This window comes from Epinephelus fuscoguttatus, linkage group LG23 (assembly GCF_011397635.1).
Source record: "Epinephelus fuscoguttatus linkage group LG23, E.fuscoguttatus.final_Chr_v1".
Lineage (NCBI taxonomy): Eukaryota > Metazoa > Chordata > Actinopteri > Perciformes > Serranidae > Epinephelus > Epinephelus fuscoguttatus.
This window is the reverse complement of record NC_064774.1, coordinates 14818234-14837005: the sequence shown is the minus strand read 5'-3', so window position 1 is coordinate 14837005 and position 18772 is coordinate 14818234. Positions and strand designations below refer to the sequence as shown.

Sequence of the window (18772 nt, the reverse complement as noted above, 5' to 3'; positions counted from 1 at the left end):
TGTGTGTGTGTGTGTGTGTGTGTGTGTGTGTGTGTGTTTTCACAACGTTGCGGCTGCTATCCGTACGCCGCACCATCTCAGCTCTTGCAGAGGTTAGTCTCTCTGTAACTTCCTGTAACTTCGACAGCCAAGCCCCACAGGAGGAAACCAGACCCACCAGAGTGCGTGTTGAGAATGTGCAGCACAATGAAAGATCAGCTGTTGTATCATTGAGATAAAATCCTGCGACTGAGGTGAAAGATCGGAACTTGAATGAACCGGGACTAGAAAGTAAGGTTGCTCACATTCAGATTGGTGATCTTTCATTTTTAATACTGGTTTTTATTTGGTTTGCTGTTGTGTCTTGTGTGTTTTATTCAGATTGATCTGTTGTTCTGTCTTGAATGTTTTATTTTATTGCTCATTAATGGTGAGCACTGCGGCGGTCAGTATTAATGTTTAATATTAAGGTTATTGTTAGAGTATAAAAAGGGGTATGTATGTAAGTATAAGTGAATATAATACTTTTGTTAATCAGTGTTTAACAATAGTTTTCAGAGACAAAAGGTATTAGCTATCTAAAATGTTGGTTCTGTTAATAAAAATAGGTACAGCAGCTGGTAGACAGCTGTTTTAGACAATGACCGTGACACTAAAACAAAGTTTAATCTGGAATTTTGACTCCTGAAAGTTCATCTTTAAAGCAAATATCTAATAAAATGTGTAGTAGCCTATAATGTGCTTAATTTTGAGACATCAGGAGTTGTTTCGGAAAAGAATATCAACTTAATATTCACTAAACCTCAGCTGCTTTTGTCTATTTTTATCCAAAACCCTCAAAGTAAAATCTGTCACCTTCCTTTGTTCCTGTAATAATCCACAAACTAATCCCCTCCACAGGATCTTTCTCCATGTTCGCAGCGACTCCCTCCAGCCCCACCAGTCACACAGCGCCGGCTCTGGTCCAGTTCCAGCTCGGCCTGTTCAGGGAGGTGGTTCGAGTCCCCGCCAGCAACCTGAGCTATCGCCATGCCAAGAGGCTGGCTGCTGAGATCATAGAGCGCAAGGTAATCCAAACCTCACACTGGTGGCCTCATTTCATGCTGCTCACCTGAAGCATGAGGTTGAGGGTATTACCCAGCAGATCAGGACAGTTCATAAGCAGAGGGGCCTTAAAGGGGCATTTCACTGAATTTACTCATGACGTTTAGTCGTCTTAGGGAGCACAACTCAACCTGTGTGAACAGATGTGTAGTGGCCTAATCTAGGTGTGGTACTTTCTTTTTTTTAAAGATTATTTTTTTGGGCTTTTTGCCCAAAAAGAGTGTGGGAGTGGGGGTTGACATGCAGCAAAGAGTGAGAGTGGGGGTTGACATGCAGCAAAGGGTTGCAAGCCGGAGTCGAACCTGCGACCGCTGCAGCGAGGCATCGCCTCTGTACATGGGGCACCGGCACTATCCACTACGCTACCGACGCCCCATGTACAGAGGCGATGCCTCGCTGCAGCGGTGTGGGACTTTCTGAGCTGCAGGTGTGGGACTTTCTGAGAATTTTTCACAGAAAGTTTACATAGTGTTGAAAAGTCGCTCATATTAAAATGACTATCAGAAATGATGATTAATTATTAATTATATTAAATAATATAATTAGAGGGCAGAGTAGTTTCTGGACTGAGTAGTTAAATAACATGTCCTTTTGATTGTTACTGCATCATCATTGTAATGGTGTCTTGTAAACCATGAGGGTTGGGCACATGTAAGTGTGCATGACATAAATAAAAATCAATCAATCAGTCAATCATGGGAATTGTAGGATCCTGCGTTTTTGAGGCCTGATGCACACTAGAGACTGAAAGTCAGGATATTTCAGCTTAGGCTTTCCTCTCTGCCTCAGGCTTTCCTCATTTGCACATGGAGGGGCAGACAATTGTGCTCTCTCTGCCTTAGGCTTTCCATGTAGGCGTGTGGAAGGGCAGACAGGTGTGCTCTCTCCACCTTAGGCTTTCCACATAGGCATGTGGAAGAGGATCTCTGTGAAGGCCCAAGGAAAGGCAGAGAGGCCCCAGAACAGAGCCATACCAACAAATATAATGCATATGGAAATAAATGCAAATAAAGTTTTGTTTGACTGAAGTGTTCCTGACTGAAATGAACAAAATTCTTAATGACATGGAGTAAAGTGGGTCCATGTTTAACAGCAGCAAAACTATATAAAAACTCTCACACAACTTGTGCAGTATAGTCCAAGTCTTGTTCTTCCAGTCGTACGCTTGTATGCTCAGTGCTCCCCAAATATGTCCATTTCAGAGTTCAAACCCACTTGCTTGCCCATGTGCGCTACTCAGTTGTGCATGAGACTCTTTGTACTGAGGTATTTAAAATTTTTAAAGCAACACTGTAGTGGTTAAAACTCAAATGCTGTTTTACATAGGAACAGAATGTGGTTGGTTCAGATCCCACACCTGCAGGTCACATCTTGCTTTGAGAAATGATTGAGTTGTTCTTGGACACTCAGTTTGTAGCAGGCGCTGAGCTGAGTGCTTACATGTACGTCTGTTAGCAAAAGTCTGCTCTAACCCTTAACACAGTCCCACTTGGAAAATGTTCAGTTGATGTTTTGAGCCCTTCAGAACAGTCAGGAAGTGAACTTTGAAAGGTCATCTTATGTATGGAGGAGGATTGTGTAGGTTACTATGTAAAGTGTGGTGTCTGGGTTGACTGATGCAGAGTCTGAAGGATGTTGTGTATGGTTTCAGCTTATGTGTATCCCGTTTACTTACACATCTGATTCAACCGATGTTTTATACTGTTGAAGCAGGTGAGCTTTTATAACCACCTCTGGAACAGTTTAGTATTTTATTTTTAGTGTATGACACAACCAGGCTCAGGATTTGGTCGGTTATTAATGAAATGTGTGTATACAACATATTCAAACCCTCCATTTGACACCCTCCTATTTCTAAACCTCATGTTCTATTTGTAAAAACAAATAGATCATACTGTGAGAGTAAAATTGAACTGATGCATTGTTGCACTGTCGTTGAGGTTAAATATAGATGTTCATGAATTGCAGGTGTGTTGGCCTCGGTGTCAGCTGGTCTGGTCTTGACACTGCCTCAGCTACAGAGACCTTGTGGTCGACAAGAGCACAGCAAACTTTCCAACCACAGCCTCTCCCCCTCCTGCCTCACACACACACACACACACAGTCTGCCTTGCTCACACTAGCGCTCCTTTCAACTTCTTTTCTCGAGTTTCCAGGCAGCAGGTCAGCAGGGTCTGAAGAATGTGTGTGTGTGTGTTTCACTTGTGCATTTTGGTGTACACAAACCTGACGGCATGAGTGTGTCACATACCTGATATATGTCTCTCCACTGGGAGAAAACCCCTGTATCTCCAGTTCTAGCCTTTAGCTTTTTTTAAGGGTCTTTAGTTCATGTTAAAACATAAAAAACACCCAAAATGACCACGTCACAGGAGGAGTTGACAAATACCACTACGTAGGAATTGTTCGATTAATGTAAATTCTGAGCTGTAGCTTGCTTTGCTTTGCCAGATTGCATTTTATTTCTCTTCTTTTTCCTCGTTTTATTGTGTAGTATTAAAATTACAGTAAAAAAGTAGATAACACTTGCGACTGTAGTAATGCTGTAAGGATCTAGAAATGATGAAATCACAGACATCCATTCAGAAAAACACAGATCCAGCTAATTATGTTGCTGTTTGAGCCGAGTACTGATTGTCTTTCTCCTTCAGTCACTGCTAAACCTAACTCATGACAAAAAGTGAAGCGGTACTTACATTTCCAAGCCGTGCTGCATGTTGTGGCGCGGTTTGGTATCATCTTTGATCTTCTATCTACCGAGCACATATGGCTGATTTCTTTTTACAGCGCAACTAGGTCATGCATTGTGATGGTAAAAAGATTGTTTACAGAGTTGACCTTTGCAGAAGTCTCTTTCTGTTTTTCATCCCTGTAAATGTTGAACTCCTCTCGGGGCTGTGCTGAATCCATTGCTTTCTAACTGAGCACTTAAACACGCCATACTCAGCAGGTACAAATTTACACCTTTGTGTTTTAGTCCTCAGACATAGACATTTGAAGCACCAGGTTTCCAAAATTTTTGCAGCCAGGATTCAAAACGACAATCACATAACTTTTGTTTCGATTCCTAAGATGTGGCCGAGTATTTTTCTGACTGTTAATTTAACAAAGCTGCGTGGAAATGTTAACTTTAGAAAACTGTTACTCAGTATTATATAAGTGTTTTTATTTGCGTTTGAGATTGAAATTTGGTTAAAAAAGTGGATGAAAGAGCTGTCAGGGTTTGAAGTTGGCAGCAGCAACCAGCCAAATGACGCTAAAGTATGCAGATGACTGCTTGATTTACTTCACTCACCTGCCAAAAAACAATGCCAATCTGTTGAGCATCTCATAGATTTTGGAATCCACCAGCTACAGTGGCAGGTGGACAACAAAGTTAATTTACAACTCTGATAGCTATTTTCTTTTTTCACATATATGTGGATTAGTCTCACCCCAGTAAAAGTATTCTCACAGCACTTAAAAAGGCAGTAAATATATCTAGTTTCTTGGACGAGGACTCAACCTGTGGCTCTGTGTGTGTGTGTTCAGGCTCCAGACTGTACCGTGGTGGGTGCAGGGGAGAAGATTCTGCTGTTCAGACATCAGTTTGCCTCAGAGCAGCTGCTGCACCGCCTGACAGACCACGACGAGCTGCGGGATGGAGACCTCATCGAGGTCATCATAGCAGGTCAGTCGACAGCTATGAGTGTGGGGGGAAACTTTATCAGGCTAATTATCTCAACTCTAAAAGGCATCGTTTTGTACCAGCAGCTCTCAGCGCTATTTAGGAGGAATACAAGTCTCATTTTGGAGGGAAACTCATCATGAACACTTGAAGAAGACCATGTCATGTCTCTGATTACATAAATATTTGTTTTCAGTATTTTTTGAATTGCTTTGCTCCCTCGTTGCACCTTGTTGAGCAGTTCACACTGCTCAGATACACACAGGCTGTCAGGTTATCTGCAAGGTACAGAGTCAGTATTTTATCTACGCCAGCAAGCATCACAAAACCACTAAATCCTTCCATGAAGCTTTCTCTGACAGGTTACCTTCCTTACGCAAGATTCTCACTGAGTTCTTGGCCATGGAATATAAATATACTGCATGACAGAATCCCATAAAGACCACAGGAAAAGCAACAAGCTTTATTTGAAATCAAGGCACTTTAACCTTACAGCTCAAGTACATTTCACATCTTGCACTGCCATTTTGTAAAAATGAAATAGCAGGGAATAGGTTGTTCACTGTAGATTAGTATCTGCACATATTTTGACACGATGTGAATGTGTCACCTAAATACTGACATTAATATATGTTTGATTTTTCTCACAAAAGTAGAGAAAATGAAAGAAAATGAGGCAGGGCTGAGCAAACGCTGCCTCAGTTGGTTCATTTTTCGCCACCTACAAAAGAGCCCACTTAAAAACTTCAGTTCAGCTCAAGTGTACGCGATATTTAGAATAATTTCACACTCTTTACGGCGGGGAACTGAAGCTGTTATCTCAAAGCCGCCAGACTCCACTGACAAACAGTAATTTTACTTAGCAGAACAGAGAGTTGCTGGTCTGCTGCTGCCTTGATAAGTTGTTGTGTAATGTTAAGTGGTGAAAACATTTGAAATACAGTGTTCACCTGTTGCACGCACTGGTATCAAATACTGTCAGAAATATTCAGGGAAGGATTTCGTCCTAGCTATAACACATGATATTTCTCAGTAGCACACACTGTATACAATATCTTTATTTGAATGTGACTCAGGATCAGCGTCAGTGACTGAGATGAGGATCCGTCCCCACACCCTGGTGGTGCAGTCATACCGGACTCCCACCTTCTGCCACCACTGCGGAGAAATGCTTTGGGGCCTCGTTCGACAGGGATTAAAGTGTGACGGTAAAGCCGCTCAGTAGTGTCATCATCCAGCTGTTAAATGTGTTTGAAGTGTGAGATAATGTTTTGTTTGCCAGCATCCTGTGTGAGTGAGTGTCGTGGATGTGACTCTAGTTTGTCTCTTTCTATCTTCAGGGTGTGGATTAGACTTTCATAAACGTTGTGCTTTCCTGTTGCCCAATAACTGCAGTCGAGCGCGGCGTCAGGTCAGCACCAGCCTCTCGTTGTTTCCTCCTCGACGACCACGTACACACTCTCTGTCCAATCAGGCAGGAGGCAGTCTGGAAGAGGTAAGGACGTAACCGCAATATTTCAGTCAACTGCTCAATAAAAAGACCTCTAGGTTATATTATCGTCTGCACTGAGTGACTGGAAACAGTTTTTTAAGGGCTTACCATCCAACAAATGAACCTCTGATCACATATTTAAACATGACTGATGACTCTCACTGTCTTTCCCCTCACCAGATCAGCATGTCCAAGCCCTCCTCCAGGCCTCCGTCCTGGACTGAGCCCCCAGTCTGGCTGGCAATTGGGTACGGCGACACCAGCACGGCTCAGGTCCCTCACACCTTCCACATCCACAGCTACACCAAACCCACCATCTGCCAGTACTGCCACCGGCTACTCAAAGGGCTCTTCAGACAGGGGCTGCAGTGCTCAGGTGAGACAGCTGGAGGGTTTAATTCTGCTCTGGTTCGATGGTGTTTGAGTTTCAACAACTAAAACAGAAATGTATGCTCTAATGCTTCAGGCTTCACACTATTGTTACAATTTTTTTTACACTACGACTAAAAAGGCCTCTTAGATGAGCGGCAAAAGGTGTTTAAATCTAAGTTTCATTTCAGTGGGTCATTCATTTAGTCGTGACCTGCATGAATGAGAACAAGTTTCATAGACATTCTTTGGAGTAGGATTAGACACTACATCAAGTGGGTTGTATGTCCAGAATTGATGAAGCCTGTTGTAGTTACACCACAGCAGTGATGTTCCTGCTCAGCAAACGTGAACAGATTATTTAAAAGAATAGTTGAATACTATGGGGATTACACTGTGATACCTCTCTGTGTGTCTGTATGCTAATATGCAGCTAGCACCAGCAGCTGGTTAGCTTAGCTTATTATAAAGACTGGAAGGAGGGGAAAGTGTTAGCTTGGCTCTATCCAAAATCGAAACAATCCACCTACCAGTGAGTGTTGTCACAATACTGGAATTTCTAACTTTAACACAATACCTTGAAAAATATCTATATTTGATACTACATGGAAAAAATGACATTCAGGGCATTACTTTTCCATTTTTTATTAAAAGATAAATGTAACATTGCTATAATATGACGACGCCAACTTCTCTCTTCTTGGTTAGGACTGAAGTCAACGTTAACAATAATTAACCTTTTTTACTTGAATGAAAACAATGTTCTTCATGCGGCACATTTTTAAGCCTCTTGAGATTGCCACACATTCAAACTGCAATAAAGCGCAAGTACAGAACAAAACAGTGCTGGAAAAGCCTGTAAGCAATTGAAGTAAATGAGACAAGTGACGAGATGACAGCACTGTGAGTGACTGAAACGGGGCGGAGCTATGGAGGCACGGCTGTGATGTGTGTGTCAACTCGCTGGCGAGGAGAAGAGAGAGTGACAAAGTAGAATCAAGTAGTCAAGTAGTATCAGTACTGAGGAAAATGAGCAGGAACTGTTTCAAATATTCATTCGTTTTCTATCATTCTATCACATCCCGACCTGACAAGACGGCCTGATTGTCACTCCTCCCGAACATGGGAAGCAGTGATCCACAGCAGGACAGGGACAGCAGCTCACATTCCCATTGACACAGTGGTGGGGTCTTCCACTGTGTTGGAATTGACATAAAGAATAAGAATCTATGTATCAATCAGCTGATATTTTTGACAGCACCTAATGACACAATATGTCTCATATTTTTGAAATCCCACAATAAACGCATTTCACAAAATGACAGACTATTTATTTTTAACTCTCACATTTCAATATCGACCTCAAAATCTCAAATTATCATATCACACTTTGATGAAAAATAGAGCTACATTAGCAACAACCCACGAAGAAGCGGTTTCCTGGGTAAACAAATGAACTGCTGCATCAGCAACACAAAGAATATTTTTATTTATCGACAAAAATGAATCAATCTTAAGGTCCTCTTCTAGCTTTTTCTGGAGCTTTCAACCACGTCACGGTCTTCTTCAGTGCATGGAGTTTGAAGCAGTGATTACCTTTAATTTAGCTAAATACAGCGACACGCCCTTCTTGTCGGTCATAAGTAATATTTGAGAGGGATTACTTCTGCATGAGTCGTAATATTTTTTAAATTTTAAATCCTACATGGAGTATCTTTAAGGTTAAATAAATTAAAAAAACTTCTTCAGCTTTTTAATTTCTTTCGTTTTTGTAGCCTTCTTTTCTTCTTTGCAGCGATGACTCATGTAATATATTAAAGCATGTTCCTCCGCTGTGGCCATTTTTAGATGCTCTGTTCCAGCAGCACCTCGGCTCTAATGAGCCGTTTGAGGATTAGAGGTTCAGAAATATAAACCGGGTCCAAAAAGACCAGTGTGTGTTTGTTGTGTAAGCAGGAGCTTGTGTATCCCACACACTTGTTTAAAAAGATTGAACTGTGTCTGTGCTAATTTCCTCTAAATGTCTGGGTTCGTCTCAGAGCTCAGTCTGACGTAAAAACTAAATTTGAATCACACTTTATTAACACTATTATTTTGTATTTTTCTCATGCACTTATCCTCCTTTCTCTCAGTTTTTAACCTGCCACCTCTCCTCTCTGATCATTTTTCAGACTGCAGGTTTAACTGCCACCGGCGCTGTGAGCTGCTGGTCCCCAGAGACTGTCCAGGAGAGAGGAAAGGCATCAACGGTGAAGGTGAGCGCTCAGTCCCTGCAGGTCTGCTTTCTGTTTCATACTCTGAGCTTTTAACTCGTCTTAGATGATGGCTCCTTTGAAAAGGCCCCCGCTCTGATGTTCTCATAACCCTGCGATGACTCAAAGCTGATTCACCCTCCATCTCAAGATGAATTTTGATAGATTCGGGACTCATTTTAGATTCCCAGAAACATCATGTTGGTCCCAGCAGTGATGATGATTCAGGGTTGGATTTAACATGACAAACATTATACCTGCTAAACATCAGCATGATGCCATTGTGAGCACGTTAGTCACTCGTATGACTGTAAACTAACAATACATGTTCACAAAATAAGATCACAAAACGCAATCTACAGCAGCAAAGACGAAAATGGCAAACTCAGTATTCTCTCTTTTTAATCTCTACTTAAAAAAAACTCACTTTTATTTTACAGCTTTTTTCTTTAAGCAGGGACAGGCAGAAATTTGTTAAAGGTCAAAAAAATACACCTGCAGCTATTCCCTCTCAGTCCTAAGCACCTCCCCTCAGGAGACCATGGGCATATGCATGCACTTCATACAGTAACCGGTGTTTCCCATACATTGATTTATTTACTCTTATTTCATTGTAGAGTTGCACGCAGCTCTTTCACTCAGTCTCTCATTGTCCCGTTCTGTTCATCACAACTCAAATGAGACAGAAATGAGCGAGCTAGCCACCCCATTGGCTCTCCGCCTCACTCCCCGTGTCTGTGGACTGCTTCCCCATGAGGAGAGCAGGCAGCAGCTCTATAGAGTGAGTTATGGTCTGTTACTATGGTGGTTTTAACACCCCCCCCCAAGCACAGGGTGTGTCAGCGGGCTGGTGGCGGGTGGTCAAATCTGTGTAATGGCAGCAACAGAAAGTTTGCTGATCCAAAGGGGAGTCAGGGCTGTCTCATCCCCAGGAGCTGAGGTTTGCACTGCCTGGATTTAGGTTGCTGTGGCTGCTGACTTGGCGGTCTGTCTGTAGAGCTACTGCCTACTCTCCTCCCGGTGAGGTGGTGTGTAGCAGAGGGGGATTAAGGCGGATGACACACTGTTAATTAAGGCTCTCGCTTACGTTCGCTACATAAACATTAACTTTAAGCTGCAGCCATGAGCCTTTGGCTTCAGTTAGCAGAAAGCTAACTATTAGCAACATTTTGTCTCCATCTCTGAAATGCTTTGCTGATATTGATATATGTTTTATATTGTTTATGGTCCGACTCTCTTTTAGACTTCCTGTTTGATACGTCCGTCTTCCTTTTTTGGGTTGCTCTGTAGTGTAGGCAGTTGTTGCTAACACTTGGATAGCAACTTCCTCTGCAGAATTATCCGCCATTAAATCAGGGTTTACCCGAAAGGACATGCACACGCATCTGCATTTGTAGAACAGCCAATAGGAATGTACTCTCTTTAAAATGACCTGTGATTGGCCAAAGTCTCCTGTTGTTATGACTTAGATTTTCTAAAGCCTGAAACCAGAGCCAAGGGGAGGTGCAGAAGTCTAGTTTTCTTTCAGTCCACCTGAATTACAATATGCTCAAAGTCTGTTATGGATTTTTTTTGCCCAATGGCAGCAAAATTAAACTGCCTACCCCAGTTTTAAGTGATGGTATTTGTTGTTGTCATTTAAATTATTATTCTTTTATCGTATTTTTTGGATTTTATCTACTTTGGTTTCTACTGGACAAAAAAACCCCTATCAATTATTAAATTAGATTCAAATTGAATGAATGAATAAATTAAATTTAATTTACTATTTATTTTATTTTGATTTTTAATTTATTTTAATTCAATTTAATTTAATTTAATAGATTAATCAATAGTTTTTAAGTGATTTAGTTTGGTTGCTTAAATTTCTTGTATGTGTAGATTTGCTCTCTCTTTTTTTTGTTTTTTTAATTCAGGTTTTGGATTGTTGGTCAAACACCTCACTTGGGCATTTTTCCCTCTTTTTTTGTCCTTTAGAAAGTTAATCAGCTCCATTAAACGTTATGTGGGGATATAATCATTACTCGCAGCCCTCATGTCTTTTGCCCATGATGTCACTTTCCCAGAATCCCTAGCAGTGGGTCACGGCAGCCCAGCAGACCCAGAGGATAATGATTCAGACTGCACCAGCACAACAACACTAGAGATCTCAGATGATGAGATGTCCACTGATGGAGACTGGACGGCCGAGACAAAGGAAGAAGCGCCACAGAGAGAGCCGATGAGGTCAGAGAGCTGTTAATTATTCCGATGATGTCATCCCATCTCTAAGGTGACTCTGTTGGCACAAGACAATGTCCTGATGATGTCAGCCGTTTGAATTTTACTCCTACACACTAAACTAAAACACTCATCTGTTCTTTATCATCACTGAATTCATCAGCATCACAAACTCTGTGTAGTCAGTGAGCTTTGAGCCGCACTGCCACCTAGAGGCATTTAGAAGACACTGCAGGACAAAACGGTTCAGTCAGTTCAGGGAAAAGTGACTTTAGTTTGGTCCCTAAATCAGCCTGTTTCTCTTCTGTCTCATGTCTTCCATCCTCCATCCGTCCTTCAGTCCGTGTTTCAGCAGCTACATCCCTCTGATGAGGCTCGTCCAGTCGGTGCATCACTCCAAGAGGAGGGTAGGTGGAGTCCTGAGAGAGGGATGGCTGCTGCATCACACCAACACTGACACACTGGTGAGACACACAAACACAGACTACACTTACTTACTTAACATTTGTGCTGTCGACTTTTTCTCTGGCTTTTAATTTGGTTATCATCCGTGTCGTGTGGGTAAGATATCAGAGGTGTAACACTTGCCCATGTCGTGCTGTGAGACCTTCTGTGTTTGTTATTTAATTTCATATGTCATGTGATAACCATATTCCTATGTAAAGCCTACCTCTGCACCAGACCATATATATATATATATATGTGTGTGTGTGTGTGTGTGTATGTATATATTTACTGCTTACCTTCATACCTACCTGCGCTGTGTGAATAAGAAAACAATGATTTGTCTTAACCCTTTAAAACCTGGAGTGGCATCACTTTTCTTGTGCTGCTTTCAGACGCCTTTTGCAGGTAATTAAACCTTTGAACCCTGAGCTACTGGGTGCAATTTCTGTGGGAACATGGGAAAAAAGGCAATGAGCAACTTGCAAAAAATAATGAATTGAGAAAATTATCATTATTAAAAAATTATGAATAAAAATTACTTTTAAAAAATACGGGAAAAGAAAAAAGCTAGGAAAAACTGTATTGTTGTTGTTACACTTATAATTATGTTATGGAATTATTACAGTTTTGAGGCACTCTTTCCAGGTCATTTTTTGTTTTTCTTTGTTTTTAACTTTTTTCTTTTTTTAAAAAAAAAAAAAAAATCTCTTTTTTAAAATTTTCCTTCTTTTTTAGCAAATTTTCTTGTTTTTATTTTTTTTTCTTTTTACTAATTTCTTCACTTTTTTTTTTAATAATTATTCTACTAATTTCATTGCTGTCTTCCCACGTCTTTAAAAGAAATTAAGGCAGCTTTGCTCAGGTTTTAAAGGGTTAAATTTGGTAAAAATGTATCTTGAAAAGGTCTTAAAATGCATTAAATATAAGTGTCTGATACCTGTAGACATCTTATTAATGTGTCTTTGGGATGAACTTGTTCAGAGCCATTAGCGCCCTGTGTACATACCGCAGTTCATGAATTATTTGTGTCGTTTGTTTTCCCAGAGGAAGCGTCATTACTGGATCCTGGACTGGAGGAGCATCACTCTGTACCAGAATGAGAGCAGCACCAAGTACTACAAGGTAGAGTTTATGACCAAACACTAATTTTCAACTGCAGCCCTTTGGCAAGATAATTTGAAACCAATAAAAGGATCAAATTCACAGGGGACAAAGACAGCATAAAGACAGCTTAACTTGAGCAATTAGAAACTGTCCAGGTAGAAGAGAAGCCATGCAAAGCAGCAAACAGCATGTTAGCACCAGCACACAGATTAGCATCACATGCAGACATGCAGAGCAGCAATAGAAAGTAAACATACATAAAACACAACAGTCATTATGTGTGGTCATGTACACTAACACACATTTCATGTGACAGAGAGTTAACCATGCTGTTAATAACATAGATGTTTCATAATTACCTCTGCAGAGCTGGCTGCCTGGCAACAGGAAAGGACATAGAGCAAGTTAGCAGCAGGTTAGCCAGAAATAACAACAGCAGTCTTACTGTGAGCAGTGTACTGGAGGAATTATGTTTCAGTAGAGATGAATCTGACATGATCGAAAAAAGGGCAAGAAAAACAATATTGTGTTTATTATTTATTTGTTTATAAACTAACATCACGTTTACAGAGACCACATGTGAACAATAAATGACATCACTATTTAACGTCCGTCCTGCAGGAGATCACTCTGTCTGAGGTGCTGCAGGTCCGAGGCCCCGCCCAGCTCACCGTGCCCTCGTTGCCAGGCAACAGCGCCCACACCTTGGAGGTAGTGACTGCCTCGCTGGTGTACTGTGTGGCGGCCGGAGAGGACGGGCCGGCCTGGGAGAGCGCCATCCGCCAGGCTCTGATGCCAGTGCAGAGCAGCGCGGGACACGGCGATGAGAACCAGGGTGAGTCGGAAACAACAAACCCTCTGACATTATTAGATATTAATGAGACAACAAAGCTTTTTAGGTTTTATGTAAGCGAGTGTGACGAGCTGTTTTTGTTCCATTAATAACTTGTTACACAAACTTAACGTGGGCGTCGCAACATGAATCCTGATGAATTTAGATTTGTTTTTAATAACGTAATGAGTGAGAATTATCAGCGTTATGAAACTAAAATGCTTATTAATATGAAGTCTGAGTCACACAACCTCCGAATATGAATCAGAGAATATTTCTGAACATTTTGTCGGACAATAAGTGTTCATTAAAACGATTGTTTGTGTGTGAACGCTGTGATTACAGAGAGAGATTCATGCAGAGACAGCGTGGTGAGCATCAACCTGCCTACCTCTGAATTTATATTTAATACGTCATACATCAGTGTGTTGTACAGTGTTAATGTGTGTGTGTGTGTGTGTGTGTGTGTGTGTGTGTCTCAGGACATCAGCTCGGTGTATCAGATCTTCACAGACGAGGTGCTGGGCTCAGGACAGTTTGGAGTGGTGTACAGAGGTGACGTACAGACGTTAGATTATCTTGTGGGTTTAAATGAGTATAAAATGAAGACAAAGAGTTGATAGAAGTGACTTGTTGTCATTCCTCAGGTACTCACAGGAAGTCGGGTCGGCCAGTCGCCATCAAAGTCATCGACAAGACGCGCTTTCCCACCAAACAGGAGAGACAGCTGAGGAACGAGGTGGCCATCCTGCAGGTACTGATACAAGTTTCAGCTCTGTCTTCATTGTGAGATTATCTTCTGTAGCTTCTAATGTGTGTGTGTGTGTGTGTGTGTGTGCGCGCGCGCTGTCCAGAATCTGTCCCACCTCGGCGTGGTTCTGTTGGAGGGCATGTTCGAGACAGTGGAGCACGTGTTTGTCATCATGGAGAAGCTCCATGGAGACATGCTGGAGATGATTCTGTCCAGCGAGAGAGGCCGACTCCCTGAACGCAACACCCGCTTCCTGGTCATGCAGGTCGGACCACTTTCCATGGTTAAACTGATGCTAGATTTATGTTCTCTTTTAGAACAGCAGTTCACAACCTCGAGGCCAGGAACTACAAAGGGTCATGAGATGGTTACGGTGAAAAGAACATGAAAGAAATACGTCTAGTGATGTTTTTTCCTGACTTCTGTATTCAAATTAAATCACCTGAGAGGGGATATCACTCTTTAGAGGAGCTGATCTTCTGCTCAGTGACAGAATAGCGTTGGAAATACAGTGTTATAATAAGCTCGAGCACAGTAACACCAAAAACAAATACAAAGCCTACACTAGTAGACAACGAGTCGTTTTACTCCAGACCGTCGACCGTCCCTCAGCGTAAAACTGGGAATGTGTTTGTGACCTCCTGCAGAGATAAAGCATAAACATTATGTATATTAAACGATGACTCACAGTCTCATGTTTTTTCCCTGTGTGTGTTGCAGATCCTGGAGGCTCTGCGCTATCTGCACTTCAAACACATCGCTCACTGTGACCTGAAACCTGAGAACGTCCTGCTGGCCTCTGCCGACCCCTTCCCTCAGGTGGGTGGGTGTTATATACGACGTGTTTCAGGACATGATGTCTTAACGTGACCATAAACCCTCTCTGTGTCAAAGGTGAAGCTGTGCGACTTCGGCTTCGCCCGTATCATCGGCGAGAAGTCTTTCCGCCGCTCTGTGGTGGGCACGCCGGCCTACCTGGCGCCCGAGGTGATCAGCAGCAGCGGCTACAACCGCTCCCTGGACATGTGGTCCGTGGGCGTCATCATGTACGTGAGCCTGAGCGGCACATTCCCCTTCAACGAGGACGAGGACATCAAGCAGCAGATCACCAACGCTGCCTTCATGTACCCCCGACAACCGTGGGCCTCTATCTCCCTGGAGGGTAGAGAAGAGTTATTTTTTTCTTTTTATGAGAACGTTTCCTGTCGATGCTTTTGAGGACGCGGACACGAGAGTCAACTTACAACTTGGTTACTGCGAGAAATAAGTTAGGTTTGATTTTCTGACAGCACAGCTCATGAACTCGAAGCTTATTTGTCAGAGTTCAGATGTCAGAGTGTCCTTGAATGCATCACAAAGGACAGCTAAAGATGTGACCTGCTGGAAACTGTGATACAGAAATACAAAATATAAATCAAATAAATGACTAAATGTTCACTGTTCGTACCTCATGTGAGCTCTCTCTGCTTTCCACATTTTAACATTTGACATTTTTTAACACATGAACATTTATTTTGATTTAATTTCCCCTCTAAGTGTCTTTAAAGTCACCAAAAAATCCTGTTATTCCAGCATTGCTCAAACAGTGGACCTGTATTTTCTCCTGTTGCCCACTGGGTGGCACCAGTGGACAACTTTTAAGACAGTTTGAGTGAATCCTGTCTGTCTCTTTTCCTCTGCAGCCGTGAGTCTCATCAATAACCTGCTGCAGGTGTCGGTCAGACGCAGGTTCAGCGTGGGCAAAACTCTGGGACACCCCTGGCTGCAGGTGAGACATGAATAAATATTACACTTGTTCATAGTCTGATATGAGCAGTTTCCATCCCACAAATGTTCAGTTATAATTGACTTCAGTGTGTCTGCGGAGGCTGGGAGAGCAGTGTGTTTTTCAGGAGGCACAGTGAGCACCACATCCTGTAACTGTTAGATCTTTTAGGTTTTGGTGTATAAAGTGTAGCCAGGGATTGTTGCTTGAAGCTGCCTCTTGTCCTGGGTTTCACCATGGCAGCAGTATCAAAAGAGGCAGCTTGGCGTCTCCTCCTGCGCTCCTTCCCTCTACACTCTGTCCTCACATTTAGAGCAGACTAAGTGTAACGAAGGTATAAAAGGCAAATGTAGTGAAGTAATAAGTAGATTACTGGCTCAAAAATCTACACGTGTACACGATACAGACAAAGGTCTAGACTATACTGTGTGAAGCTTCTTAGATTTTAGGTCATTTTCACTGAATGCAACATGTTTCTGTGATACTATGGTTGCATATAAGGCTGAATCCAGATGTCTGCATAGATGTGACGGAGTGCTGAGGGCTCCAAATCCACAATTCATCTAGTCCACAAGGGGCCTCAAGCGGACTTCCTTCACCAATTTAATAACCCACAATTCACTGCAATAAGGACGTGATGTTGTGGGTTTTCAACTGCCAAAAAACAAACGTATGAATGTGTAAAATAGTTATTGATAGTTAGGTCTATTAAAATGTGAATGAATGAAATAATATTCAGCCACATCATGATACAGAGATATGTTTAAGTCCAGGCTGTAGATGAGTTTTCGGCACTGTTAATCAACTTATATGACATATGTGAATATGACCGCAGCAATAGTTGAACGTTTCCACGGCAACGAATAAAACAGTATCGAGGGCTGCCCATACCTCACGTGATGACAGTAAACACATCACACTACGTACAACTGAAGTCTGGAGGGCTCAGTCTGCAGGTCCAGAGGGTGGACATTTGGTCTCTTTAGTGGATCCCAGTGTGTCATGCCATACACTGCCACCCACTGGCCAGGTGCTGTCAGTGCAACACGAATCTCTTAAAACCAAGATGGCTGACAGAATGCAAGAAATGTTGTGCAGCTCAGGAATATCTAGCCAGTCCTTTCATAATATAGGCGACCCCTGCAGGTTAATACAATCTGGTTACATTAAGGAACGTCCTGGAAGAAGTGCTGTTTTTGAAAATTTCCAAGTGTTGATTTTATGTTGGGAGGAAATTGCAATTATTCATCTGTCGAAGAAATTGGACATCAGTCATCGCTGGTTATATTTTAACCACAGTTAATACTAACACAGCTTTGTTGTCCTTGAAAATAAATCATCTGCTGTCACTTTTAAGACAGCAAATGATTTGTTGTTAGAGTTTAACTTGCAGGTTTTGTTATAGAATCAATATTTTGACATGTTAGTTCAGATTCACCTTGACGACAAAGAAAACGTGGGACTCAACTGATTCGGTTTAAACAAACTGAACTGAAACTGAATTTCCATCATGTCCCCTCCCTGACCCTGTTCCTCCTCTTCCTCCTGCAGGACTTCCAGCTGTGGTGTGACCTCAGAGAGTTCGAGCAGAGGATGGGCTGCAGGTATCTGACGCACCGAGGGGACGAGGAGCGATGGATACGCTATGCTCAGGAGAGGGGCCTGGACTTCCCGACCCACCTCTGCTGGGACCCTGACAACAACCCCCAAATGTGACCTCGCTGTGGAGGTTAAAGGTCAGTCAGTTTCATAATCCATACAAAAATCCTGAATCTGTCAGTCAGCAGTGAACCAAATATAGTTACCGTTGCTTTTTTGTCTGTTATGGTTTCTGTGAGGACGAAGGTGTTTTGTAGTGGGGAGAAAAACTAAAAGAATCAGCAGTAAACACAAATAACAAGCTCATTAATCCATAGCACAATTATTCCTATTTGTATACTAGACAAGATCATCTTTAAAGGGCTGACCCAAATGCTTTGAAGCTTTAATCCAGGGTTGCAGCAGTGTACCGGTTTCAAGGAATACTGTGGTATGAAAATCGACAATTGACCCTTCGCTAAGTCCCGCCCCTGGATGCATGCTGACCAATCATAGCGTAGCATCACCCAGCTCAGACCAGGGTCCGACAACAACACAGCTGTGCTCCATTGACTCTAATGCAGTCGTTTCAGATTTCCTTCATTTTCAGGCTGGTTTTGTGGATTTGGAGCTAAATGTTGTGCCTGGGGCACGTCGTGTATTAATGACACTCGTTACCTGGAGAGGTTGGAAGAAGATATACGTTTCTTCCCTGTTCCAAATCCAAAATCAGACCCTGAAAAGTGTAGGGTTAGCTAGCTAGCTACTGAAGATATAGCCTACTGAATGTATATACATGCTGCTTTTGCTTTTTAATGATTGTAACAGTGAAACAAAGACCGACCCTGCTGTACAGGAACCAGTGAAACTCTGCTGATATTTAACCAGCTGTGTGTCATCACCAGACGGATACCGTTCATCTGCACACACTGTGATGCCACACAGCTGGTTCAATATCAGCAAAGTTTCCCTTTATATTCATTGTCTTGTGTGGCGATCAGCAGTGATGTGGTGGTTCACTTTTACACTGTGATCTGTAGCCTATAGTTCGGCTTTAGCTTCTAACTATCTTTGTCTTTTTAACCTGTTGTTGCTGCTGAGTCAGTTTGACATCCTGGATATATCCTTCAAACACACACTGTAGACCCCTCTACTCTGATAGCTTGTCGGACCATCACAAAGGGGCGGGGCTTAGCAATTTGAGGTGTATCT

At 42.2% G+C, this 18772-nt stretch overlaps 1 protein-coding gene across 4 annotated transcripts; it reads left to right on the top strand.

Annotated features, from left to right (window-relative positions):
- The first annotated feature begins 24 nt into the window (after nucleotides 1-24).
- prkd4 (protein kinase D4) lies at nucleotides 25-17778 on the top strand. Of its 4 annotated transcripts, XM_049568423.1 has the most exons (19): nucleotides 25-270; nucleotides 880-1046; nucleotides 4615-4753; nucleotides 5827-5958; nucleotides 6091-6245; nucleotides 6423-6618; nucleotides 8783-8866; nucleotides 10930-11089; nucleotides 11424-11547; nucleotides 12575-12652; nucleotides 13256-13469; nucleotides 13812-13837; nucleotides 13949-14021; nucleotides 14114-14220; nucleotides 14321-14482; nucleotides 14938-15036; nucleotides 15112-15379; nucleotides 15900-15985; nucleotides 17534-17774. In XM_049568423.1, exons 2-19 carry the CDS (start codon nucleotides 891-893, stop codon nucleotides 17696-17698), a joined length of 2424 nt encoding a protein of 807 aa, XP_049424380.1. In that variant the 5' UTR covers nucleotides 25-270; nucleotides 880-890; the 3' UTR covers nucleotides 17699-17774. The 4 variants fall into 4 exon arrangements, with proteins under 4 accessions (XP_049424380.1, XP_049424378.1, XP_049424379.1 ...); XM_049568421.1 differs by having other exon boundaries at nucleotides 13812-14021; nucleotides 17534-17778; XM_049568422.1 differs by lacking the exon at nucleotides 25-270 and having other exon boundaries at nucleotides 557-1046; nucleotides 13812-14021; nucleotides 17534-17778.
- The last annotated feature ends 994 nt before the right edge of the window (nucleotides 17779-18772 follow it).

Bases quoted from the DNA above. Each gene is read 5' to 3' on its own strand.
- prkd4 (XM_049568421.1), top strand. From the start codon at position 891: ATGTTCGCAGCGACTCCCTCCAGCCCCACCAGTCACACAGCGCCGGCT. The intron at 6,246-6,422 runs GTAAGGACGTAA...TCCCCTCACCAG, and splicing joins CAGGAGGCAGTCTGGAAGAG to ATCAGCATGTCCAAGCCCTC. The intron at 15,380-15,899 runs GTAGAGAAGAGT...TTTCCTCTGCAG, and splicing joins GGCCTCTATCTCCCTGGAGG to CCGTGAGTCTCATCAATAAC.